Source organism: Paecilomyces variotii (assembly GCF_004022145.1).
Source record: "Paecilomyces variotii strain CBS 101075 chromosome Unknown C8Q69scaffold_4, whole genome shotgun sequence".
In the NCBI taxonomy this organism is placed as follows: Eukaryota; Fungi; Ascomycota; class Eurotiomycetes; order Eurotiales; family Thermoascaceae; genus Paecilomyces; species Paecilomyces variotii.
The window spans coordinates 771,002-798,168 of NW_021167143.1; the positions used below are offsets into that span (position 1 = coordinate 771,002).

The 27,167-nt window shown below is 35.2% G+C and overlaps 4 protein-coding genes across 4 annotated transcripts; 1 reads left to right on the forward strand and 3 right to left on the reverse strand.

The window, feature by feature from the left end:
* Positions 1-789: 789 nt before the first annotated feature.
* C8Q69DRAFT_506345 (rare lipo protein A) lies at positions 790-1,543 on the forward strand (the record flags this gene model as incomplete). Its single annotated transcript, XM_028632794.1, has 2 exons — positions 790-1,074; positions 1,133-1,543. 2 exons carry the CDS (start codon positions 790-792, stop codon positions 1,541-1,543), a joined length of 696 nt encoding a protein of 231 aa, XP_028485788.1.
* A 15,536-nt stretch (positions 1,544-17,079) lies between these two features.
* Positions 17,080-18,038, reverse strand: C8Q69DRAFT_443882 (hypothetical protein; the record flags this gene model as incomplete). Its single annotated transcript, XM_028628957.1, has 2 exons — positions 17,080-17,435; positions 17,495-18,038. The coding sequence occupies 2 exons, from the start codon at positions 18,036-18,038 to the stop codon at positions 17,080-17,082; spliced, it is 900 nt and encodes a 299-aa protein (XP_028485789.1).
* A 2,601-nt stretch (positions 18,039-20,639) lies between these two features.
* Positions 20,640-22,568, reverse strand: C8Q69DRAFT_443883 (carbon-nitrogen hydrolase; the record flags this gene model as incomplete). The annotated part of the gene is made up of 4 exons (XM_028628958.1): positions 20,640-21,547; positions 21,816-22,067; positions 22,306-22,357; positions 22,545-22,568. 4 exons carry the CDS (start codon positions 22,566-22,568, stop codon positions 20,640-20,642), a joined length of 1,236 nt encoding a protein of 411 aa, XP_028485790.1.
* A 90-nt stretch (positions 22,569-22,658) lies between these two features.
* On the reverse strand, positions 22,659-27,051 carry C8Q69DRAFT_234245 (80 kd MCM3-associated protein). Its single transcript, XM_028626427.1, has 6 exons — positions 26,350-27,051; positions 26,097-26,276; positions 25,079-26,039; positions 24,028-24,996; positions 23,565-23,933; positions 22,659-23,496 (listed from the first exon to the last, which is right to left on the reverse strand). Exons 1-6 carry the CDS (start codon positions 26,911-26,913, stop codon positions 22,814-22,816), a joined length of 3,726 nt encoding a protein of 1,241 aa, XP_028485791.1. The 5' UTR covers positions 26,914-27,051; the 3' UTR covers positions 22,659-22,813.
* Between the last annotated feature and the right edge of the window lie 116 nt (positions 27,052-27,167).

Consider the following 27,167-nt stretch of genomic DNA (forward strand, 5'->3'; position numbering starts at 1 on the left):
TACTCTCAAGGAACAATATAGAAAGCAAACCATCTGAACTGGCGGCAGCAACATGCCACTTAGCTACCGTCTAAATGAGATGTTTGGGGCCTGAACTTCCGATTGGCATTATTGCCCCTGAGGTCGGGCCAACTGGTGATCCCAAACTATTGACCTGGCTGCGCTTTCAATATGATAGCTGCGAAGCTAAGCATCAGACTTTAGATGCCCGCCGTTTCAGCATGACAACTGTGTCAGTGGAGCTTACGATTGACATACTATTGTTTCCCCAGGTGGAGAGGAGGCACCAGCTCTGTCTACGCCGTAGCTGTCTTTGTTTAATTTAAAATGATGATTGGCGCCCACGAGGGAAAATGCCAGAGTGACTCCTTTTGACATTCCTCGCCATCTCGGGCATTCTTTAGCACTGCTCTCTCTTCTTCATTCTTCCCCAACCTGCGTTTACGCAAATCTTACACTCTCTTGCCTCTGTCTGGAACAAAAGCTTGAGGGCTTCGATTGTTCCGCAGGTCCATTCATTTTTTTCTATATCACTTGTTGGTTGTATTCAGTTCGAAAACTGTCGCATTCATTGCCAGAAATTTCACTCTTTGTTAGTGAGGGAAGGGACAAAGAGAGAGAGACAGGATTTATTAACTACACCCCTCTCTGAATTCTTCTGAGTTTACTACATTCTCTGCTTCTGTGTTGCTTCTTCTGTCCAAAAAGGAAAGCACGCATCCGTTCATTCTTACTACATACCTTGTTGTTTATCCGTCATCGAAAATGAGATATCCGCAGCTTAGCGCGATGGCAGCCGCTGCTCTGAGCAGTGCTTCTATTGTCTCTGCTGCTCCTGCTGCTTTACCATCTGCTGGTGATCTGCTTGGGGGTGTTCTTGGTGGCAGCAACTCAGGCCAGGCGACATACTATACTACCAATGGAGTCCAGGATGGAACTTGCTCTTTCTCGGGCTACACTCTTCCATCCAGCATCTTCGGCACTGCTCTATCCAATTCGAATTGGAACAATGGAGCAAACTGCGGTGCCTGTGCACAAGTCAGTGTACCCGGCGGGAAGTCCATCAAGGCTATGGTAAGTGAACACAAATTCCTATTCCAATGAATTATTTAATGCTGATTATACAATCCAGATTGTCGATCAGTGCCCTGGCTGTGGCGAAAACCACCTGGACCTCTTCCCCGACGCCTTCTCCGAACTGGCAGCACTCTCTGTTGGCGTTCTGGACGTGCAATGGAACATCGTTCCTTGCGGCATCGACAGCCCCCTCAGCCTCAAGGCAAAGGACGGCTCCTCTCAGTACTGGTTCAGCATGCAGGTCGTCAATTCGAACCTACCAATCAAGGCGCTCGAGGTCAGTACTGACGGCGGAAAGACGTGGCAGGAGACCACTCGTACGTACTACAACTTCTTCGAGAAGGACGGTGGCTTTGGCAGTGAAACAGTCGATGTCCGTGTCACCAGTCTCACTGGTGACAAGTTGGTCGTCCAGAATGTCAACTCTGGTTCAAACGCTGCGACGACAGCTACTTCGAACTTCTAGTCGTGATATAGCAGCCTATTCCATTTTCGATGCCCTTTCTCTATAAACCTGTTGTCATATACAGACAATCATGGAGGGAATTGCAGTTTACTTTCTTCTTCACACTCCCTGGCTACTCAGGGGCATGCAAAGCAGCTTTTTGTGGATGTCGCGGAGCTTCGATGTATTCATCGAAGTATATATAGAACTTTGAATTGCCGTTAAAATCAAAACAGTTTCTTGGCATACATATTCCATTGACTTGCGTCGGAGGTTATATTGAATCTGCAATTTTATATTTTCGTACATGCCAGATACAAGCATAGACCGACCATATTATGCTGTTATTCTCTACCACCCACGTGGGCGATGCGGCCATCAACCATTAACGTAATTCCCGACCGACCTGATCACCCGCCCGACCTGATCACCCCAAACACCTAGATGAAATACTGTCCGATTTTACTACCTAAATAGCAGCGTAATTTGATGATATTTCATCGCTATATTAATTAGGATATCTAACTCTAGTATGGCCCCTAGTATTATAATTTGAACATGTTAGTAGTGCCCGCTGGCGCGGCTGTATAGTTAAATTATCTGATCCCTCTATAGTGCTAGTAAGAGCTTTATTAGCTTTATTATTCCTCTGCGCAAGAGCTTGACTTTTTTTAATATTTAAACCCTATATAGCACTTATTTAATAATTAGATTATTACTTTTTTTGCTGGAGTTCTTTATTAGCTAGATATAGATTCTGATTTTTATATACTATAAGGGTTTTCTTGCTTACTAAGTATTTATATTATTAAATAAAATAATCTAGGATTAGCTAATTAGTAGATAGAGGACTTTAGGTTTATTTTTTAAGCAAGCCTTAAAGTATAGTCCTATATTTTTTTAAATTTTTATAATTCTGTAGTATTTTAGATAGAGAGATTATAGAAGTAGTTAACCGGCTTTTTAATAGTATAGGAGTAGTTAGTTAAATAATAAACTATTTAAGTATTTCTTTTAGGTTAAAAGGGATTAAACTAGTTGCTTTAAATCTGCTTTTAATAATATCTGAAATAAATATTTAGGCGCGAGCTTTAGAGTAAATACTTAGGAAGTTAAGCTTATCGATATGATTAAATCCCTAATAGTGCTTATCTTAAACTAAGCAACTATATACTTTTTTTAAAGGCCTAAAACAGCTAATATTTAGAGGTTAATAAAAAGCTAATAAGTGCGGTAGTATATAGACTAAAATAATATTATGTTTGCTATATATCTTATTAAATTTTAAGGTTAAATAATTACTATACCTATCTAGAATAAGAAATAAATATTATTTAGTCTTTTAATAAGCTATCTAAGGTATAAAAACTTTTTTAAGCCAGTATAATTTAATCTGGTTTATAGTTTAGCTATTATTGCTAATTTTAATTCTTTAGTCTTTTAGTATATTAAGATCCTCGTACTAGCCTTAAATATAGGTTTTGCCTTTAAAAATAATATATAGTAGTATTGCCTAGCCTATAGAGTTAATATATTTAATTAATATAATCTATTTATAATTGCCTAATTAAGTAACTTAATACTTTCTATAATATTTAGCTTATATTATTACCTTAGTAGTAGTAGTAAGGCCTATTATCGGGATGTAGCTCAGCCCAGCCGGGGACGAGCTCAGCCCACCCTAAAAGCTCATACCACCCAAGTATTTGGGATCTCGGCGCACCCTAAGAAACTTTAATTTTTCCTAGCCTATTTAGGCATAGTAGAAATATATAAAAAAATATTATAAAATAATTTATATTTTAGTCTACATTATATATTAAAATTAGGATTTTAAGATTTTAATTGGGTACGCTAGGGCAAGAGTTAGTAAATTACACATAGAAATTCGAAAATTACAAATCTTTCTTGGTTTTTTAATTCTTAAAAATCGATTTTTAGATATTTAATTTTTCTTTTTTTATATATATAAGATATAGGTTATAACCTATATAAATATTTAATTTCGAGTGAAATATCTTTAGGTTTCGACTTTTAATAAATTTTTGAAGTTTTTAGTTTAAAAGCTTGGCCCACTTAAAAAATGGTAAAAATACTCGGGTGGGCTGAGCTTCTAGGGTGGGCTGAGCTCGCCCCCGGCTAGGCCGAGGTATAGGCCCGCCTATTATATATCTAGTTTTATTAAAGTTATAGATATTGTTATAGGAAGATATATTAAGACTTAGCATAAAGTCTTTAAGCGAGTAAGTATTAAGAAAGAAGAGAAGAGTATTTAGCTTTAGAGCTCAGAGTAGAGCTAAAGGAGAAGCTCTAGCTATAAACTAATATAATAAACTAATAATAATCTAATACTAAACTAATACTAAATAATAATAAAAAAAAAAGCTAATTATTTTATTTTAAATAACTAAAAGGTATTATCTCTTTATTATCTTTTCTCCTCTCCTGCTTTATTTATAAACTTTTTAAAAATTTTAAGTAAAAGTATATAATCCCTTAACTAATTATATTCTTTATACTGATTTTTCTTACTATATAGCCTCCTCTCTTCTAAGAGTAAATACCCCTATTTGCCTTCTTTAGTTATTATAGTCTATATTATCTCCTCTTTTTAATATTATAAATTATTCCCAAAATAAAAATATTCTAATTTCTAATATTATATATATTTTAAAACCCCTAACTTATAAAGCTAAGTTTTTTTCCTCTATAAATAATCTTAGATTAATAATATATTTTGCTTTAATATAAAATATAGCTCTATTTTAACTTTTAAATAATCTTAGTTTAGCTAATTAAATATTGCTTTACTTATAGCTATAACTTTATTTACCTAAATATTAAAAGGCCTAGATTCTTTTTAATTAGATTTTATCTTATCTTATTCTCTATAATTAAAACAGCAGATATTATTAAAATCTATTCCCTAATTCTTTAATATTAGCTAATATAAATTACTAATAAAGATTATTTCTCCCTATTTAAGTATAATATCTCTTAAACCTATAATTTTCTTAGACTTATCTCTAATAATTAATCTAATTCTTAGGGTTATAAAGCTCTAGCTTATTCCTTTTTTAAGGATTATAGACTCTATATTTAATATTTTTAGCTTATATCCCTTAAGATAATAGACTTATAGCCTATATTTGCTATAATTATATAGCGCTAATTAGATTAAATAGATCTAGATATCTTGTGCAATAACTTTCTAAAGAATACTCTTAGATAAATTTTTAAGCCCTATTAATCTTTTACTCTTTTTCTTATAATAAAGGGCTACTTTTACTTTTATAATAATATATTATAATATCTTTTTTATTAGTTTTCTTTTAAAAGGTATAATTTAAAAAATCCTATTTACTTCTTAATAGTTAAAGTCCTCTCTTATTATAATACCTAATTAGATATATTAATTCTATATCTTATTTAGAGTAAAGTCTTCTTTATTTAAGTTAAAATATTTTTTATTCTTATATTTAGATTTAAGATATTCTTTAGCCTTATATAAATTATTTTAGGCTTTATAATATAAGCTATTAGATATATTACTAGAAGTATTTATATTAATTAACCTAAGATCTTTAAATGGTTAAACTATCCCTAATATTAGGGATTTCTTAGGGAGAAGGTCTTTAGATAAAGATTCTTTAACTTCTATATCTCTATTTTTTATGCTTTTAAGACTTCCTAGAATAGGACTTTTTATTCTTCCTTTAACCTAGCTATTGCTAGGTATATCTAATATTTACTTAGCCTTTATATTATTTTTAAACTATATAGTTCTAGCATTTCGCATATTTTTTAAATACCTAGTTTTTTTCTTAATAAAGGGGTCTTCTAGATTTACTATAAAAAAGGAGGTTTTTATATTAGTTTCTAAGGCTCTGCTAAAAGATTTTATTACCTATTTATTTTTAGAAGTTTTATTTATAAATTATTCAGTTTTTTTAAATAAATTTTTATAAGAATAGGTTATTATTTTAAATAATCTCTTTTTCTATTGCTTTATTACTGCTAGCTTTATATTTCTAATTATTTTTAATACCCCTCTAGCTTCTTTTATAAATATATCCTTCTTTATATTAATTATATTAGCCAATAATTATATATAAGGCTTATAGATTAAGTTAATCTTCTTAGAATTAACCTATTATAAGACTTTTCTAACCTTTTTAATACTTATATTTAGTTTATTTAGCTAGGTTTATATTTTAATTTCCCCTTTATTTAGGCAGTAATAATCTTTAAGATTAGTATTAAGTCTCTATTTTTATTAAAACTATTTCTAATAGTCTATATTAATATTTTAGGATTTAAGGTTATTATTACTATTTATAAGCATTTTTAATCTTTTTTTAAGAATATTATCTTCTACATTTCTTAGTCTTATTATACTTTATACTTTTTTAATATAAATTTAGTATATAGTAGTAGGTTTAATCCTTTTTTTCCTTAAAAATTTTAATACTTTTTTGCCTTTTAAATTAGCAATAGCCTTTTTTATTAATATAGATATATTAATCTTATATTTATATTTTTTTTCTGGCTATTTTTTTTATTTTAAGTCTTAAGCTTTTTTTCCCCTTTTAATTTTTTAGGACTCTTAATTTTCTTCTTTCTTTTTTTTTTCTTTTTATATTTTCTTTTTCTTTATCTAATATTAGATCTATTAATAAACTCTTATCTAAATCTTCTATTTAATATCCTTTTTTTTCTTCTATAATTTTCTCTAGAAGATTATTTTTTTTTATTCTTATTTTAACCTCTTATAGCTTTTTATTAATAGGCTTTTAAAAAATTAATCTTTCTTTATTAAGGGCTTTTCTTAAAATATCTCTTACTTTTCTAATATTAATTAATTAAAGGCTCTTTTTAATTAGTATTTCTTATCTTTTAATATTATAAAGTTTATTAATCTATACTTTTACTAGATATATAGCCGCTATTCTTTAATTTCTAATATTAAAAGCTAATCCTCTTATAATTATTAAGGTCTAGTATAACTTTTTAATAATTAATAAGACTTAGTCTATAGTCTCTTAGCCTTATTTCTCTATAGCTTTATAGTAACCTTTATTAATATATTTATAGTTCTTTTCTGCTTATATTTTTAATTTTTTTAGCTTATTAATAGCTAATACTTCTTTTTTTTTACTTTTTCTAATAGCTCTTATTAGTTTAAGAAATTATAAAAATTATTAGCTGCTTTATTATATTTATTTTAAAAATTTAAAATAATTATTGTTATATTATTTATAAACTAAACCTTCTCTTCTTTATTATTAGTCTTACTTATTATCTTTTTTATAAGCTTATAAATTTTATTAACTATAATATATATATATATTTTAAGTTAAAGAGCTTTATCTTAATAGATAATATTTTATATTTCTAATATATTTTCTTCTATTTTTAATATATATCTTTATAAAGCAACTTTTTAAAATAGTTTCTAAGCAAAAAGATATATTTAAAAGATAAAATAGGGTTAAGTTTAGCTTAATTCAGTCTCTAGTTACTTCTGCTATAGTATTATATAATATAAAAAATAAGATTTTTATAATAAGGTAAGAATTCTTTATTTATTACTTATATTCTTTATCTAATATTTTCTATTTTTAACTTTATTTATAGACTTTTTCAAGATATTTAAGCTAATATTATATATTTTTTAATTATCTCTCTTTTTCTTCTTTCTTAATTATTATTAAGCATTTTTAAATCTTTTCCCTTCCCTAAAAAGGATACTTTTATCTTAAGTTTATTTTCCTTCTCTTCTTATTATAGCACTAGTACTTATTTTATTATTATTTTTCTGTTTCTTCTCCTTCTAAACTAACTTTTTATTTTATTTTATTACTAGCTTTCTATTTTCCTCTTTCTAAGCTAATATTTTTAGAAGGAAGGTATTAGAATAATAACTGCATATTTTAATCTAAATAGTATTTAGTCTATATTATTATTATTATTATTTAATTGCTAATTTTCTTACTTAAGTATTATATTATTATTTGTAGTTAATATTTTATTTTAATCTTTTTATAAATAATAGCCTTTTAAGTAATTCTTATAAATTGGGTTCCTAAAAGGCATATTATTTAACTTCTTAAGCTTATAGAATCCTTTTTTAAGGACTTCTTTAATTTTATATAGTTTAAGCTAATAATATGCTAGTTTTATAAAATAAGATATCTTAAGCTTTATATTATAAAGTAGAATAAGCTATTCTTTTATTAGTTATTCTTTACAGAGCTATTTCTTATTATTAAAGACTTTTTTACTAGCTTTTCTTATATATTAGATATAAAGTTAGGCCTTTTTTATATCTTAATCTTAGAGCTCTATTTATTATATATAAAAAAATAGAAGATCTTTTATAGTCCTAATCTTATCCTATATTAAAGTCTTTTAGATAAATATTTTTAGTTTAATTAATAGTATAATATTATATCCTATAATTACTCTAAATAGTATTAAGCCTATAAAGATCTTAATTATATTTTTATTTATTTAAATTACTGCTAGTAGGTAGTTTACCTAATTTACCTTTATTTCTTTTATAAGTTTTTTAATATTATATATAAAGGACTTATATATAACTTTAACTGCTCTATTTATTTATAGGTTATATAATAAGACTTTAATATAATTAATCTTATACTTTTATACTAATATATTAATTATAATTTTATTCTCTAATCTTTTATTATTAATAAGAGTCTCTATTACTCTCTAATAATAAATCTAGTTTTTTTATAAAAATTTAGCAATAGCTTCTAAAATAAGGCTACTAAAAGCTCTATATTTAATTTAGCTAAAATTATCCTAAAGTATAGTAATATAAGTCTTTTTTTTACTAGGTAATATAATCTTATAGATATCTAGATATAGCTTTAATTTTCTTAGTAAAATAAATATTAACTATAAAACTTCTTCTATATATTCTTTATTTGCTTTTTAGTACTTATTATATATTTTTACCTATCTGGCAATATATTTATATAGGCCTTTTTATTAATATTAATTAGCTATCTTTTAATAAATTGCTTTATATTTATAATATCTATACTTTTTATAAAGGGCTATAAGAATTTCTTTTTATTTTTTTTTATTATCAACAATTATATAATAAGGCTAATTTTATTATACTCTCTAAAAAAATATACTATCTTAAATTATATACTTCAGGGTCTTTTTCTTAAACTTAGTATATTATTCTCTATCTATATTATCTAGTTTTATTATAGTTTATAATTATTCTATAATTAGCAAAGACTTTTCTAACTAATATAATATAGGTATTAATTAAGGGATATTATTTAATTTTACCTTTTATATACTAGTATAATAGACTATATAAAATTATAAATCTAGGAATTCTTTTATATTATTATCTTTTGCCTTTTTTAGGTCTTACTTTATTATTAGCTTCTAAGATAGCCTATCTATAATTAAATTTTTTTTCCTTAATATATAGATAATATTAAAGTTAAATAGCTAAATTTAAGTAATTTACTAAATAATTATTAACTTAAGAAGGTTTATAGCTATTTTATTTAGTTATACTATTAGAGTTTTTATATCTATCTCTAGTTAAAAATATATATTATATAAATATATTTAAAATTTATAAAGCGCCTTTAATATTATTCTATACTCTAGCTTTTCTCTATTATATTGCCTTTTTACCTATATTTATATTCTATTTTTATATCTAGCTAAGTATTTTTTATTAAACTCTTTTTTTTTAAATAAGTTAAGCCCCCTATTTATTATTATTAGCATTAATATTAATAATAATTATACTTCTCTTTTTATAGTTAATTAGCTTAAATGCTAGTATTATTATTAGGGCTATTTTTAAAATATTTATTACTTTTTACTATTTTAGCCCCTAAAAGAAGTCTTATCTTTTTTTTAATATTAAATATATTAGCTTAGCTTTAATAATATATTTTTTAATCTATATCTAGTAATAGGCTATAACCCCTAGAAATCCTCTTATTTTTTATAAGTTTTAATAAGATAGCTATTTTAAGATTTTAATTACCTTAGCTAATTTAAGATATTTCCCTTTAATATTATATATATAGCCTATTATTTTAATTCTTAGTATTATAAATTATAATTTCTCCCTAATAATTATTAAATATATAAGTTTAAGGCTATATAGTATCTTATTAATATTCTAGATATATTTAAATATAAATCTTCTAATTTTTAGCAGCATCTCTTCCCCCCTATAATTAGTCTTAGGTCCTTATATTAGTATATTATCTAGAAATATATTATAAATATTAGAAATATTATCTGCTAATACTTTTATAATTCTTTATATAAACTCTTATATTATATTTATCTATCCTTAAGATAATCTAGCTTAATAAATTAAACTAATTTTTAATATATAGAAAGCTATTAAGTCCTGTAATTCTTTAGCTAACTCTAACTAATTATACCTAGAGAATAAGTCTATAAATATTAATACTAGCATTCTACTAAACTCTTTTAAAAACTTATTAGCTAAAGGGAGCAGATTAATATCTTATATTATTACTTAATTAACTTTTATAGCTATATTAATTAGCTAATATTTACTACTTTTCTTTTTTATTAAGAATTATAGATTTTAATAGGGTCTTTAACTATATTTAAGAATCCCTATATTTATTCTTTCTTTTATTATTTCTTATATTATATTATAGAGTATCTTTAATATTAAGAAGCTTTTTATCTATTATAATTTATAATCTATAATCTAAATAATAATTAGAGGTATAACTTTTAGATATATTTATCTAATCTTTTTAAAGATTTAAACAAGGATTACTTCTTAGGTAAAAAGTATTTTTATTAATAGTTCTTTCTCTCTTAGCTATAAATTATTACTTATAATAAGGTTTTTTAGATAGTCTAGCATTAATCTTATTTCTCTCTTAATATTTAATATCTTTAGCTAGATATATTTAGTAAATCCTTTATATATTTCTTTTATACTTCTTTAGGGGTTTTTATAATAATGCTTTTTAATAATTTTTTTCTATCTTAATAATCTCCCTAGAGCTATTATAGGTTTATTTAATATATTTACTAAATATATCTTTTTATATTTCTTCTTATACTATATATTAATAGAATATTTTATTTTTATAATAAAAAGGTTATATCTTTTAAATAGTTTATATCCTTATAATCTTCTAACTTCTTTATTTAATTTAGTAGGTTTAAATATCTTTACCCCTTTATTTTTAATTTCTTTACTTATTCTAAAGCTAATATTATTTATTAAATATAGCTCTTATAGGCCTTCTTTATTCTTAGTCTAATATTTATTATTTCTTTCTAACTTTAGTTTAATAATTTTTATACCTAAAATAATAGGTCGCATAATATCTTTTCTTTTAACTTATTTCTTAGGTTATTTATTAAAAATACCTAAATAATAGCTTAATTCTTTTAATTTATAAAATAAATTATACTCTTTATTATTTTATTTAATAGAGTAATATATTATAAATATACTTAATATTTAAAAGGCCGTCCCAGAATATAATTATAATTAATCTTATTATTTATTATAAAGAAAGGGACCTTATAATAGAAAAATCTTATTTATATAGATATCTCTTTATAAAGACTTATAAAAGGGATCTATTTGCTATTTGCTAATATTATATTATCTCTAAATTTTTAGCTTATAATAAGTTTATAGTAATTTACTATATCTTTATATATTATATTAATTTTGGCTTTATTATCTATTATAATATTTTATATCTCTTTATAATTATTAATTCTAATCAGCAACTTCAGAATTATAGCTATATATAGTACTTTATTTTTATTAAAAGGCTTAAGTTATAAGAATGTATAAGTATACTAATTCGCACTATTTACTATATATTTTATATTTAATATAAAGGCATTAAACTATACTCCTTTAATATTATAAAATATTACCTTTATTATTATCTACTGTAATTGTAAGATAAATAAGGCCTTATATAAATTAAGAGATAAACTAATAAGGTCTTAAATTAATATCTAAACTCTAGTATTTAATATCTAATTTATAACCCCTATTATATTAATAGTTCCTTTTAGCTTATCTATAATTTTAAACCTCTTTAACTTTTACTTCTCTTTTATCTTAATAACCTTTTTATTCTTATTTTATTTAAGCATATTCTTTATTTTCTCTTTAACTATTCTTATTTTCTTAATTATACTTAGAGGCTAATAATTATTAAATTAATTTATCTTAACTAAAGAAAATCTTTATTCTTATTTAATTGCTTTTTATAACTTTTTTTTATATAATTATTTAGTCCTACTTTACCTTTTCTTTATTTTTTAAAGCTTATTTAATCCTATTATATTAATAGAATAATAATTTTTTATAATATCCCTAGCTTCTTCTTTTAAGCTTAAGTTATCCCTAAGCTATCCTAGTATAATCAACTAGATATTATACCTAATTAAGCTAATATTCTTTTACTTTTCTTTTAGTCTCTATTTAATAATCTTTTTTTATAATATATTCCCCTATATAAAATAAATAACTTCTTTATTCTATTTTTTTAGCCTAAAATAAAGTTTATAATCTTCTCCTTAATAGATAAACTTCTAATTTAAAAGGCTTTTTAAATCTAGGTAATAAGATTAAATATAATTAGAAGCCTAGCAGAAGTTATATAAGTTTAAAGATATTCTAGATCTTTTAGTTAGATTAAATCCTAAAGGCGCCCTAGCTTATATATTTATATTAGCGTTAGATTTACTACTATTAGGCCTCCCTATATATTATATATTATATAGTTTTAACTTCTTAAACTTTTTTATTAACTAATTAATTTATAACTATTTTATTAACTTTATTTTAGTATTTTATTATTTAATTCTATTTTTATTCTTATCTAAATAGATTCTATTAGGTTTAATAAAAAGTTATATATTATTTTTTTTAATTATTTTTTCCTTTATTAAAGCTATTATATCTTAATCTTTCTTTAGTTTATTGCTATTAAGGTAGTAAAGGGTTTTAATTATTCTTACCCTATCTACTACCTTTTTATAGAAATTAATATATTTAATAGTAAATAAAATATAATAATTTATATTTAACTCCTAAATTATTTATTACTTAAACTCCTTTAAAAATTCTTAAAGATATTAAACTTTCTATAAGTATTAGCTTAACTTATTTAAAATTATTAGCGCTTCTAATATAGCTTAATATTCTTAGTTATATTCTCTTAGGTCCTTAAAACTATTATATTTTATATTTTTAAATCTTTTTAGCTATTAAATATTATATTTCCTTTAGTATTTATTATAGTAAACATATTTTTATTTAGTCGCTTCTATTAATTTTAAGTAGTTTTTCTCTTTATATTTAAGTTAAATATTTATTTATAATAATATTAATAGGCTATAATAATTTATAAATTATTTAGTTTTTTCCTTTTTTAAGAATTAATTTACCTTATATAGCTTTTTAAAAAGCCTTAGATAATAAGTAATATTATCTTCTTTAAAATATAATACCCTAAGATTTTTAGGCATTAATATTTATAGAGCTAATATAACTTAAATTAGCTATACTATTAATAGTCCTATATTTTTAGATACCTAAGCTATTTATATCTCTAAACTTAATAATATTAAGAAGCTAGAAGTCTTTTTATCTTAACTAATATTAAAAAGATTAGTGCTTTTTTCTATATTTTTTTAAAAAAATAGTAATAAAGATAATAATAAGAAATTCTTCTATTTTTTAATAAATAGTTCTTACTTAATAATTTCTTATTCTTTTTAAATTTTTGCTTCCCTTTTATATTTACTAAGCTCTTCCTTATATTTAGCAGTCTTTCTTTTTTTTTATTATTAATATATATTTTTGCCTTATATTATATTTGCTGTCTTTACTAATTTAAGAAATATATTTATCTCTTTTTATTTATAGTAATAATCTTCTTTAGCTATTTTATTTATCTTTTTATTATTTTTTATCCCTTTCTTTAGCTTTAGCTTTAATCTTAGTTTTTAATTTTTTTTTCTCCCTTATTTTTGCTTAATATTTTAATACCCCTTATATTTAGCTCTAATTTATTATAGGAAAATATATTAAGACTTAATATAGAGTCTTTAAATAAGTAGGTATTAAAAAAGAAAAGAAGAGTATTTAGCTTTAGAGCTTAGAGTAAAGCTAAAAAAGAAGCTCTAATTATAAACTAATATAATAAACTAATAATAATCTAATATTAAACTAATATTAAATAATAATAAAAAAGAAAAGCTAATTATTTTATTCTGAATAATTAAAAGGTATTATCTTTTTATTATCTTTTCTCCTCTCCTACTTTATTTATAGACTTTTTAAAGACTTTAAGTAAAAACATATAACCCCTTAACTAATTATATTCTTTACGCCAATTCTCCCTACTACAATATTTTTATTTATAATCTTATATTTTATTCTAATTATTTAAATAGTATTAAAGTAGGGTTTAATAACCTTTAAGTCTTTATATTTAGCTCGCTAATAGAAGTATTATTTAGAATAAATACTTTTTAGTTTAGGGTAATATTTAATAAATATAGATGCCTAATTTTTCCCTAGCTAAACCCTATTATCTCAACCTATAAGAAAACTATCTATCTCTTAGATTTATACAGGCCGAGGATTTAATTCTTATAAATTTATAGATAGTATCTATTATATAAGCGATTTTTACTATATTTTATTCAATTTAAATATATTGTTAGGGATATTGTAGTAAAATTAATATCCTTAAAGTCTTATCTAAAGGGTTATATAAGGAATATTAAAAATTAATGCTGTCTTCTATATAGAGGGAATTTAATCTTTTTTTAAAGCTTTAATTACTAATAAGACCCTCCTCTCCTGCTTAATATGATTTTTTGATAAAATAGGCTTTTTTAGTGGTATAGTGGGTGGTTGAATAAAACTGATTTAATGATCGCGAGGGAAGCTTATAGGGTAATCAGGTCGGGCGGGTAATCAGGTCGGTCGGGAATTACGTTAACAAAAGTCGATCTGAGATGATAAAAACGGGACCCAGGATCTTGTAAAGCGTCGACTGCCTCATCACATTAAGAGCTTACCTTCTCCCTTGTCAATACAACGTAGCCATATGAATAGATGCATGATGTGTGAACAGTTTCGAGACTTCTAATGGCACCCTTCTCGTCAAAGGGAATTCATTAAATGAGTGATATAACTTAGTAATTAACTTTCTTTTTCCAAATAATATCTGGTGACAGCCATATGTTATAGGTTAACCATGTCGAATATTGAATAGCACGGAAGCATAGTCTGATTTGAACCAACTCGAATTTCTTATTTTGCGTGAATTTTAGTTCTAGTTGGGGGAGGGGTTAGAACCCATATTTATCTCCTCTAGCATACGAAGGATCTGAATCAGAGTCTTCGTAAAAGGCTTTTCAATCGTTATAACCAACTCCAGAGAGACACGACCTGTAGCCAGTGTCTCAAGTCGCTTAAGCAAGCAAATTTACTCGTTTTTCGCACGATATCACTGCTAGAATTCTAAATGCCAAAGTTAATGCCCCGTCCAGTGCATGAAGTTGCAATATTGGCCTTTCTACGATTGCATCCAACCTGAAGTCTATCGAATAGGCCTAGATATGAAGTAAGGCCTTTAAGAAGTACTACTGTCTATATAAAGAATTATACCAAGGAGGCAAATGCTAGTTTGGAAACCAGCCTCATTCGGCAGTTTATAACTAAGTCTTAGACGTCGCTCAGACTGCTACAGCAAACTTTCATGCACATGGTTATCGCTTATCGTCGAGCCTTTGCAAGAATTCGGGAATTAGAAGGTAAATAACCCCCTCCCACCTTCCCTTTAGCTTTTTACCCTCTTATGTCTTTATCTTTGTTATTTTTCTAATTTTTTTCTTTTCAAAATGATAGATTACATTCAGTACCACCGTGGACAGCCAGTCCCAAGGGAACGTTTTCACCCATTCCTTGGCTTGTCTATGACAGACTTGATCGATATGGAACAAGGAATGTCAGAACTCCAAGTTGGCGAAACGGATGAGATCAGGGTTACAATGAATTTCCATGGACTTGATAGTAGAGTCGATTCAAAGATTGGAACTCGACTCTCATGGATTGCTAGAGGCAAGTGGCTCAACGGTTAAGATTATTATTACCTTCAAAATAAACCTTGATATTCCAAGGATCCTCATCGAGCGTTGGGAATTGCGTCCTCGACAGTCGCACCGCCAGACACGAGCATGACTTCAATCAGGTACCTGCACCTGCGAAATGAGTATGGATTATCAAAATAACGCAATCTATGTCTCTGGAAATTTGAGTTTACCCTTCTAAAACGTTGTCAGCAGGGGAAAAGATCAGAACAAACCCCAAGAAAGGATTTTATCATTTCTACTCAATGCCTTTCTAGGCTTGCAACGCGAGTATGGATAAAGTGTCGGCGCACAAAGCGAAAGTCCGGTAATCTATCAATCATCCGCTTGCAGCAGGTTCTAAATACAGGATAGAACCTAATCTAGATTCTTTGTATGCTATAGGAGATAAATATGGGTTCAAAAACACCTAGAACTAGATTCAAGCAGTCTAGATAAATAGACTAGGTGGTTTAAATAAGACTATGCTTCCGTGCTATTCAATATTCGACAAAAAGCAAGGATTCATTTGAAAGCCGACACATTCATTTTAGACCATCTAATTATCTGGTAGAATACGAGTCCTTTGGACAGATTAAATGTCCAGGGCGTGTTTATTCGTCTATAGATCCTGAATGGTCTAATACGTGTGCAATATTGAGTGATCATCGTATAGGGAACGCTAGGCACTGTGGCCTTAGAGCCTCCCTGTACTTCAAACCTAGGAAATCTGCCCAGGGCAAGACTCGACGGGACAATTCTACGTGTATTCGAGGCAGACAAGACACAGAGAAAGCAGAGAAATAATGACAAATTCACATTCCCATGATACGCCGCGATACTGCAGGCTCAAATGATTCCCAGCACTGTTGCACCCGCCCATAGAAGTTCGCCAATCCGTCCTTGAGAAAAGAAAAGAGAAAAGAAAAAGAGATAACATACATGAAGAACATGAAAAGAAGAAGAAGCTTTAAGGATCCACAAGCATGATGTGTCTGCCCAACAAGACCATGAGGGTTTCCTCGAACAGAGGCATGACACATGAGACCTGCTAGCTGGCCATGCGAGGGCATAACTTGTCTATTGCGACAAGCAAGACACAGGGACCAGGAAATAAACACGAGAAAATCGAAGGTAGAAGACCGATATGAGGACGAAGACAGGAAAGGACGCTTCCCAGCCTCCCGGCACCGAATAATTCGTAGCACATGCGCGATCATTAAGCCCCCGGAGTACACGTATCGCTCAGAAAGGAAAGAAACAGCAGTCCATACTCCTCTCACTCGCAAGCCCTGTTTCGGGTTCCTTGCGAGTCACGAGAGGTAACGTGACCGCTGTGGGTAGATGAATTTCCGGAGTCACGTGGGACACACTTAACCCTGTGCGTGATCGATTTCAAGCTGGCCGAGATCTTTTTCGTCCTCCGCATAGTCTGGGAATTCGAGGCCAGCATCCCGACAGCGCTGGATCCACTTCAATGCGACGTCACCACGGCGGTTAACCTCGCCCTTCAGCTTTGCGTTCTGAGCACTGATTTCATTGATCGCATGGCTGGTCGTCATGTTGTTCTGATCCCATCTTTCGTTCATGGCCTTCTTCTCCTCATGCAGCTGGCAGATGTACTCAATAGCACGCTGCAGAATGGCTCCCTTATTTTTGTCGCAGTTGGGAACGAGCTGGGAGATCTGGTTAATGCCCTCGTTGATAGCTTCACGGCGACGACGTTCAACTGGGAGTTGATCAGCAATCATGCCAGAGACAAGGTGGATTTCTTCCTGAGAGTCTTACCTTCCTTGTGGTTGTTCTTACGAATGGTGTGCCATTCGGGCGAGCCAACTGTAGGCTTCTGATTCATGCTCTGTGCTTCGCGAGCCGCATAGACAGCGGCAGCAGTAGAGTTATGACCATGACTGGGGCCCATGGCACTTTGATTTAGCTCGTCACCGAAGGTGAGACCATGTCCGAGGTTGCTGTTGAAGTCGTTCGCAGAAGGAGGAGGAGGATACTTGTTCTGCGGAGCGTGGGCAGCGAGGGCCGCTTTAGCAGTCAATGCATTCTCGTCGGATATGCCATTCTGAGGTCCAACATGCTGAAGGATCTGCTGGTCGATCTGACTGAGCTCTGGAGAGGTGTTCGGAAGTCCATGGTCATAGGGGTCCAAGGATCCATGAAAGCCAGATTGGTTGTCGCCAGTTAGACCCTGGATGTTCCCATTGCTACCATGAGAGGAACGGTTCAAACGCTGAGGATCAGGTCCAGTACTGTCATTGCTTTCGCGCTTCCGCTTGTTAGAAGCATTGCCATCAGTGGCACTGAGAGATTGGTCCGACATGATCGAGACTCGAATGAGTCACTGGATGCACTGTACGACGAAGATCAGAGGCCGTTACACTGACTTGATAACAGACAGTAATATTTACCAGAACCAAGGTCGTGCTTGAGTAACGTGAAAGAATGTTCACTTTATGTGCTTTCAGTGCGCAGCACCTTACAGGCCGGAGACCACTGCAAATTTGTGATACACTTAAGTCTGTTGGCTGTCAGTACATGACAACATAGAAGGAGCAAATTTGAGCAAGAAAAGGACCCGTGCTCCTCAAGGCCTTCCTTGCAATAGACAAGGAGCAATATGTGCGGGGATGATGCAACAGTGAAGGGCTATGTCAGTGAAATAAGACGCGCCCGTGGGGAGTAGAGTTGAGCACAAGCGAAGAACAACGCGTCCAGACTGAGAACATGAAGCCTCTTTATCCCTATCAGCTGCATAGATATAGCTAACATCATGCATACTAACACCAGGACCTTAAGGGAGGCTGTCCAGAGTAGAGACGCGTTATCGCAGGGCGTGCGACCGCGACTAGAGGCACAACAACAGCGTCGCGAATCACAGCCATATTGCGACCGGCTTCTAACGGATAGTAGCCAGATCGTAGATAGCTATGCGCTGCTGAAACGGGCTTGGATGCTGGAGATAGGCAAAGGCGGGGATTATCGTCAGAGGAACTGGAGCCGTACCTTGGATGGTCTATCTATCACCTGACAGGAAGTCACCTGCCACGGGCAACAACAGAGGCGCGCTCGAAGTCACGATGTCGAGACGAGAACGTCGAGATTAGAAAGCGCAAGAGTAAGATTGGGACAAGAGGTTGCTGCAACGGTCCGGGATCCAAAGAAACCCAGAAACAAGCAAAGAAAGCCGTTGTTTTATCATGAAAAGAAGACGGGGGACTTGAGTACTGGATAGAAGGGCGAGTAGAGCAGAGGGAGGGCGGGCTGCTCACGTGGCGAGGGACGAGGAGAAGAACAGAAGAGGAGAAGCCGTTGGGTCCGGCGGCGCGCAGAGACCGCAGACGCAGATGCAGACGCGTCACCTGACGGCGGAGCTTCCAGGATGATCCCGACCGGGGCCGACGCTCAGGAGACGCGAGGGGAACTTTTGGACAGGCACACACCACCACCCGGTCTGGTCTCTACCAGGCCAAGTCGAGAACATGATGACTGACCACAACCGGGAATTGGAGGGCATAAAACCATCCAGGTAGACATGAAGTTTTCATCTTTCCTGTGGTCTCTGCCAATCATGGTCATGTGCAGGTATCCCGTGCCCCGGCGAGCCCTTATCACGTTCTCATGTCCAGAGTAGCCGCATCGTTGGCGCCGCTGATTGGTTCAATAGGGCTGATCCGGATGTGAGGGCCGTTGTTCCGAAAGCACGTGCCTTGCCCTAGCCCTCCTCCTTGTCTGGCTGTGCTTGCTCGTACTCTCCAAGCCGAGTGCCCCGTAACTTGGGACCGTTACTCCTCCAGCCTCTTCACTGATGCTTTTCGGATGATATATATGATGCTCAAGCCGTCTGCGGACCTTGTCAGCTCATCCATCGCTTTTCTTCCAGACGTGGTGGCTGCTGGAACCGGGCATCCGGGATGTCGAATTCACTTCCCCCAGAGAGCTCTGGCGGACTCCATCTCATCAAGGGCAATATCTAGGCTGACTTAGATCATATCTAAACAGCGCTTCTCGATTAGTGACATGAAGATCTCCCGCACCTAGGTGGTACATGATTGCCTGGCTGTTAAACAACCCCCATCCACATACCTTCTGTGCCCTGGACATCTGGCCTGATTGACCGTCTCTCTCTCATCCCCGGCTATTCTTCTGGAGTATCCAGTCAGACTCCGTATCAGGGTTCTTGGCAGTTAGCTCTGTCACAGAAAACAAGGGTGGTCTGGGGGTCATAGGTGTATCACATGTGCCGGCGCTGCACACAACCAAACGCAATCTCCCAAACCCACACGCCCTTCAAGTTGATATAGCACATTTTTTCTTTCCTATATTGGACATCTTCTGTGCGGGAGCCTAGTCATCAGCTTGAAAGCTTTTTGAGAGACATCAAATTCCCTGGCAGCTGATACACACGTATCTTCACATGTCGTGACTGTCGATCCTTAGCACGACTAACTGTCATGAGATGCACAGGTAGCAGCAGCAAGGTGGGTGTGGTAGTGAAGAAGGTGAGAGATAAGAAAGGAAGACAGTCACGTCCTCTGTTTATAATTCCCGTCCCAGGTGGGAATTCTGACACGCAGAAAGATCCGGAACTCCAAGTCACATGGACCTAGCTTTTTGACAACTAATCTGCACATGACCTGCAATGTTATGATTCCTGATAGTATTGATGCTCTAGCATTTTTCCTTACTAGTTACTCTTCATAGCCTGGTACGGTCTATCTACTTTGAAGACCTGATGTTTTACATCCAACAGAACGCATCTTTAGGAAGTTCTGTATTTACAGTACATTGTAGTTATCCTAGAAAGTTAAGTACAGTATAGGGAGCGCCGGCTGCAGCGCTGCGAGAAAGGTAATTGAGTCTAACAGATAAGAAAAACTTCCCAAAGCGATCTATAGAACCCATAATGAGTTGCATCATCTCCCTAATCAGAATCAGAATCGGAACGCGGAACCAAACCAAAGACTAATTTAGGATCTGCCTTTGTGTCCGCAAAACACAGTCCTTCCTCCGCGGCGCCCATGATATCCCAGCATAGTATTTTGACATCGAACTCGGGTGCGCCACCCTCCGCCGAGGACCTGGGCTTTTGCGTCACCGCAACCACAGCGCTAGATCCAGCATACCGCGCTGGATCCTTTCCTTCGGCACCAGGTTCCTCACCGGCTCTATTTGCGAAGACAATTATCACCTTCTTAGTTAATCCGCTCGTACCATCAACATCCCCATCATGCTCCATCTTTTTCTCCAGAAGAGGCCAGAACCTTCGAATCCAGTACTGGAACGTATCCATATCAGGCTTGTCACGTAGCGCTGCGAGCTCTTCGTGACCCAAGAGAGTCAACCATGCCATGGATAGAATAACAAGTGGCGATTTCGAATCGATAACGCGATTTGCAAATTCCCAATCTGTAAACGGAGCTTCGAACTTGTAAGGGTTGATATCCATACAGATACCGAATGTAGTCTGGATCTTGTTCTGTTGTTGCGAAATTCCATCGAAGTTGAACGTGTAGAAACTCCGCTCGGCGTCACCTTCGCTTGCCCATGTTTCGTCGGTATAGTAAAGGAATCTCTTCCGGTAATTGTGCAATATAGTTCCGTACTCGTCTACGACGAGCAGCGAGTTATAGTATTTGTCATCGGATGATAATGGGTTACTGTTCCCATTCTCTGGCGATGACGACGATGTGGCCTTCTCAATCTCTGGGTACCCAACGCAGATTTTACATCTTAACCTTTTGGCTGTCTCTTGCGCCCATTTTGCCGTGGGTCCGGTGGACTGGGACTCCAAGTATGGCTTGATGGCTTCCAATGATGGGAAGTTGTAACCTGGAAGGACCTATCAGCCATTGTCTGCGTATGAATAGTAACCAAAAAATGTGTCCCGAAATATACTATGTCTGGCGTATAAACCAATCACAATGACAAGGGACAGACAAAATAGAACATATAATCCGAGACCCTTATACATCAAACACCCACATCATAGCACAAATAACATAGCAGTCCACAAGAAGCCCGTCGAAACCCATCAAGTTTTAGACAGCATATATTCCTAAAAGAACAAAATAGAAACGACCAAAGCCTAGATACTCACCACTAAACGCCAATTCCGGCAGAACCAAAATCTCCGGCCTCATAGATTCAATACTCAGACCATCTTTGCCTCGTTTAAGCAAATCATTCGCTCTGCGAATGTTGCCTTCCACATCGCCCAGCCGTGGAGCGAACTGCAGCGTAGCGATCTTCATTCCTCTGCGCTGGTGGAATTCACCTCGGAAATGATAATATCTGGGCAAAAATACCGGACGCGAGAATAGTAAGTTCTGGGACTTATCATAGCAACCTGCTAGAGAACGGCTATAGCAGGTAGTAGTATGCAGAGGTGGATGGGCCGGGATAGATGAGAGAGCAAGAGCCTTAAGAGGCACTCTTGCCGTCCTGAGGCAGGAAATTTTGGGCGATGTTCAAACAAATCTGAAAAGATGTTATACAGAATTTGAGCATTTAGTCAATATTAGAAACAGCCAGTGAGAGGCCTTCTGAATGGTTGTTGTCGTACGAGCGGATAGGTTAGTCCAACTAACCGATCATCTCACGTGATGAGGCTGTATGGACTTCTGGAGTACTCAGTCCCGCCTGTATATAACAAGCGCTAAAATGGCTAATGTAGATGGGAGAGTTGACCAAGCTATTAAGTTTTCAAAGATATGCTATGTCGAGGGTGAGAAACGTATACCCATTGCTATCTCCACAATCCCCAATGAGTTTGCTACTATTATCTGAATTTGGCATCAAGGTAACAGTCAAAGATTTCAAGACGCACCAAGACATGTATATACAACGCCATGATATATAGATGATAATAGGCTTGAAAACGCAAGACAAGAGTCATACAACCATTCCTTCGGATCAAGAACACCGTAATACAAATGCAAATATCAGACAAGGTCGCCTGGTTCTAATACCGGTGAGAAATCCCGACTGCCGATCGCCATGCTCTTTATTCGAGAATGCTGAAATATGTACAATGGAAATGTATCCACAAGACAATGTCTGTTGAACGATAGACTTAGATGTCTGCCATATCGTTTTCTAATTTTCCTTTTTCCTCTTCCCTTGGACCTTTTTGTCAGAGTTGAAGTTCAAGGGCTTGAAAGCTAGGCCTTTTCCACCAGTGATCCTGATCCTTTGCTCCGTGCGAGACATAGTTCGACCAAGGCCAAGTGGGGTGTCCGGTGCAAGGGCAACCTCGTAGCCGTTGACGTAGGATTGCAGAGGCGAGTGACCGCGAGATGCACTTCTTGATGAAGAAAGACTCCGTGAGAAGCTTTGTGAAACACGAAACGGGTCAGGGCCAGGTTCAAAACTCTCAAGAAGACTCGGCCCGTTCTTTAAAGATTCCGCAGCTATGCGAGCTGCAGATAAAAGAAGTTCATCCTCATCGACATGCGAACTGACAGGACCTCTGGGTGCCGGCTTGGGCTCAGGTTTCCGTTCAGTCATTGACCGTACTTGCTCCAGTATTGGCAACGTCGGCAAGGGCGCAATGGAAGCGAGAGCCAACGATGGCTTTTTAGGAGGTCGCGGGGGCTCTTTCTCAGCCTGCACGGCCTTCTCTGCTTTAGATATCCCAATAGAGTTTTCTAGTTCCTGTTCCTGCTCTTGCTCTTCAAAGGCTCTTTTCCGACTAGAAGAGAACTCCTGCCGTCGTTTATTAGCCGTTTCATTCAAAGCTTGTACCCAAGCAAGGCGCCGACGCTCCTTTTCCTCAAGATCTAGTAGGGATAAATCAGCAATGATGAATTAAGTATAAGCCATACATCCAAAAAAAGATTATGCTTACAGGCTTGATCATGTTCGATAGCTGGTTCATCGCTAGTCGGCGGTGCGAGGATTTCCGTAGATAGTGGAGGTTCGGTTGCAACGGCCGAAGTCGATTGAGGCTTCGCGTCCCACTCAGCTGCAGGTTCCGTGGCCGTACGATCATCGAGTCGCTGATCACGTTCTCCAGAAAGAGGAACTGAAGACTTGTCATAGGCAATTTCATCCACAGCTGCCTTTTCTGCTGTGATCTGCGTCGGCTCCACGATCGACTCGCTCGTCGGCGGTGTGGTCTCTGGTGCCGACGTGGGGAAGATCGGTTTGAAAGGAGCGGCTGCTGAGATATCTCCGGTGGATTTCGAGAAGACTGTAGAGACTTGACCTGAGGGTGCTGATGGGAAAGAGAACAGGTTAGGACCAGAAGATGGACCTAAGATGCGTTAGGAATACGGCAAGCAGACGAGTAGGTGAGGGAGAAACCGTACTTGCTCGGTCGAACAAAGAGCCATGCGAAACAAAGGTTTGAGGTCCTTTGGGCGGGCCCTGCGTTTGGGAGAACAGGCTCGGTTGTTTCTCAGGCCCGGGAGCTGCAAACGCAGGCTTTGGGGGAGAGAAATCAAGGAGGGGCTTTTTCGATGGCAAAGAGGTCACACCCGTCGCCTTGAGAGAACTCGAAGGGTCTGCTGGCTGGGGACCTGATGGTGCCTGGAATGGCGGGACACGAGATGTAGCTGAAGTCGTCGCTGAAGGAAACTGAAAGTTAGGTTTGGTAGAGAGATTATTCGCGGTGTCTGAGGATTTTGCTTGGAATGGGTTTGTCGTGACCGTGGCGTCTTTCTGCGGTACGAATAGTGAGGAGAAGTTGGATTTTGGTGGAAAGGCGGATGCCTCTTGATTGCCAGTGACAGATATAGAGCTCTGAAACGGCGACGTCGCATTAACCTGGGCAGAAAACAAATTTGACGAGGCCGAAGGAGGAGCAAAAGGGCTTGATGCAGCAGGCATAGCCGTAGGAGCTTGAGGTTGTGAGCCACCGAATAGGGACGGAAAATCTCGCTTTCCACCAGCAGAGAATATGGAAGACGTCTCTTTTTGCGGCTCCTGAGAAGATATATTTTGCGACGGTGCTCCAAATGGATTTGCAAAGCTAGATGCTGATGCCGATGATAACGCGGCGCTGCTCTCTTCTGTAGTCGGCTCTCCTAGTTGCAACCTTGGTGGCTCCTCTTCGTTTTCATCAGCGCTGACAAAGAGCTCATTATCTTCTTGCATCGATGTTGCGTAGCTTGGAGGCTGAGACTCCGCACGTGTTGTCAAAAGAGAGCGATCGATCATCCCATGCTTCGCAGCTTGGCTAACGTTTAAACCCAGCACAATAGCCACCAACGTCCTACCTGCCCGCTTAGATTCGACAAGTTTCTCCGAAAATGCATGCTGCGATGATGGCTGAAATTCTAATGGGAGTCAGAAAATGCAAATTTCAGAGACGGGAAGCTTAGAATAACTCCGTTGCAGGCGAGGATATCGTATACATACCCACAGAATCGACCGGACGATTGCCCCAGTTCAGGTATTCTTCTCCATCTGCATTTTCAGCAAATTCGAGATCCTGACCCTCGCAGAACTGGCGCGTTTGCTCGTCGTCGTCGAAATGTAGAGCCTTAGTTAGTTCGCCGATCGTCCATTCCTCGTTCCTATGCTGCTGAGACTGAGGTTGGCGACAATAACCCTTCCATATGGATCGGATAGCGGTCTGCCGGATATGATTAAGATAAATCTCCGCCACGCAGGCCATAAGGTATGGTACACTCGGAGAATCCAGTAGATTGAAAAATCGAGCGTAGAAGCCTTGCGCAATCGCATTCGGTCGTTTCGCATCTAGTGTGCCCTGATACTCCCACGTATTGGTAGCTGCAGCAAACAGTTCCAAAGCAAGCTGCACTCTGGGAGACTGACGCAGTTCAGCCGGCCATCTTTGTACTCTGGCCTCCAGGTCAGGCCTCTGGTCATGGATAGAAAATATGATATAGTAGGCTCGAAATTCATCTTCATTAGGAAACTGAACACGGCCTCTATTGTCATCGTAGTAGTACATCAGGGAAAGCATCGTATTGTTCAGCTGCTCGCGCTCCTGGTGATGATCGAACGGCTCTTGATTGTCCGGGCTAGAGAGTAGATGCAGTGATGCGATGTGGAAACGGGCTATCCGCTCTAGACATGTCACTGCCATTCGCACATGATCCTCCTGCGTGAGTTGCTGTACTGAAAAGTCATTCCGGATTGATCTCGTGCGGTCCCAGACAAATTTGTGGATTAAGCCAAGAGGCTCATTGCCGCCCAAGATATGTCGTATCAGGTAGTTGGTAGTTTGGAGAAGCGTCTTGGGAGTCCGGATATCAGAAGGAAGCTGTTCGTCGTAGCCAGCAGCAGATCTTCGAAATCGTTTCAGCATTTTCGTCTCCATGTTCTGAAGTGAATTGGTGGCCGGATGGAGGAACTGTGCAAACGAAATGGTAAGCTGAATTCAACTTTTCATCAAATAGAACGAGTTTACCTTCTCGCTTTTATCGACCATCTTCTGAACGATTCGCTCAACTCGCTCGAACTCGGGGCACATGCTTGTGCAAGTACCCACAGGAGTTATTGCTTGGTTCAATGAGGTTGGCTGATTTGGATCGGCCATTTGTCCCTCTTTGATGGCTCTCTCCCGTTGTTTTGCCCTATCATACTTAAGCTATGTTATGTACTGGCGTTAGCAGATAATCCCAGTATCATATTATACAGAGCACATAGCTCATGAAACCCACCCTTTCATAACGCTCATGATAGCTATTCATGATTTTCGCGTCTTCCACCGGGATAGATGTCAGTTTTCCATCCGTGTTTGACTCCGTTGCCGGGCGATGACGAGGGTCCCTGCTACGATCGATAGACGATGAACCAACCGCCCCGTCCAAATTCGAAGGCGACCCAAACGTGCCGGGCCCTTTTGCGATTCCAGCGAAAGGCGACGCGTTAAACTGAAGAGATGGCCCGCTCGGTTGGCCGAAGGACGAAGGTTTCCCCTGTCTAAGCTGCGCAAAGAGAGTGTTCCCGGAGGAAGTTCCAGAGGCAGTCTCAACTGTTCCTTGCGATGCATGACCGTCGCCCGAGCTTGCTGCTGCATTCCCTCTACCACGGCCAGATTTTGCTGCCACTGCAGCACCTCTCCCCCTGCCTCTGGTCTTCGTATCGCGCATCGCACTCGAAGCTTTTGACTGATGGGGCCCCGATCGAACTTGCGACCCCCCACGACTTTGTCCCTGTGCACTTCCACCTCGACCCTTCTGTCCCGACAAGATCGCGGCGAACGCGTTTGCCGGCCCCCCCATTTTTGTGGTCTATCGTAGAGTCTTCGGGTAACTAGTCGCTGAGACGAAGAAAATAAAGCCGCGACACGGGGCGTGATATCGCTCAGTCGCGCTGGTTAGAAGAATCGGGCGAACGAGTTGAGATGAGTGGAAGGCTGAGTTAGGTCCTGAAAGCACTGCCCATTGGACGGCTCCATTCCAATGGGGTGGAGAGAGAAAGTCAGTAAAACGAGCATTTTATAAGATGTTTGGGTATAGAAGACGATTGTATCGGT

Coding starts and splice junctions, on each gene's coding strand:
- C8Q69DRAFT_234245 (XM_028626427.1), bottom strand. CDS start 26,913: ATGGGGGGGCCGGCAAACGCGTTCGCCGCGATCTTGTCGGGACAGAAG. Junction 26,040..26,096: donor TGGTCGATAAAAGCGAGAAG/GTAAACTCGTTC, acceptor TCGTTTGCACAG/TTCCTCCATCCGGCCACCAA. Junction 23,497..23,564: donor TATCGAACATGATCAAGCCT/GTAAGCATAATC, acceptor TATCCCTACTAG/ATCTTGAGGAAAAGGAGCGT.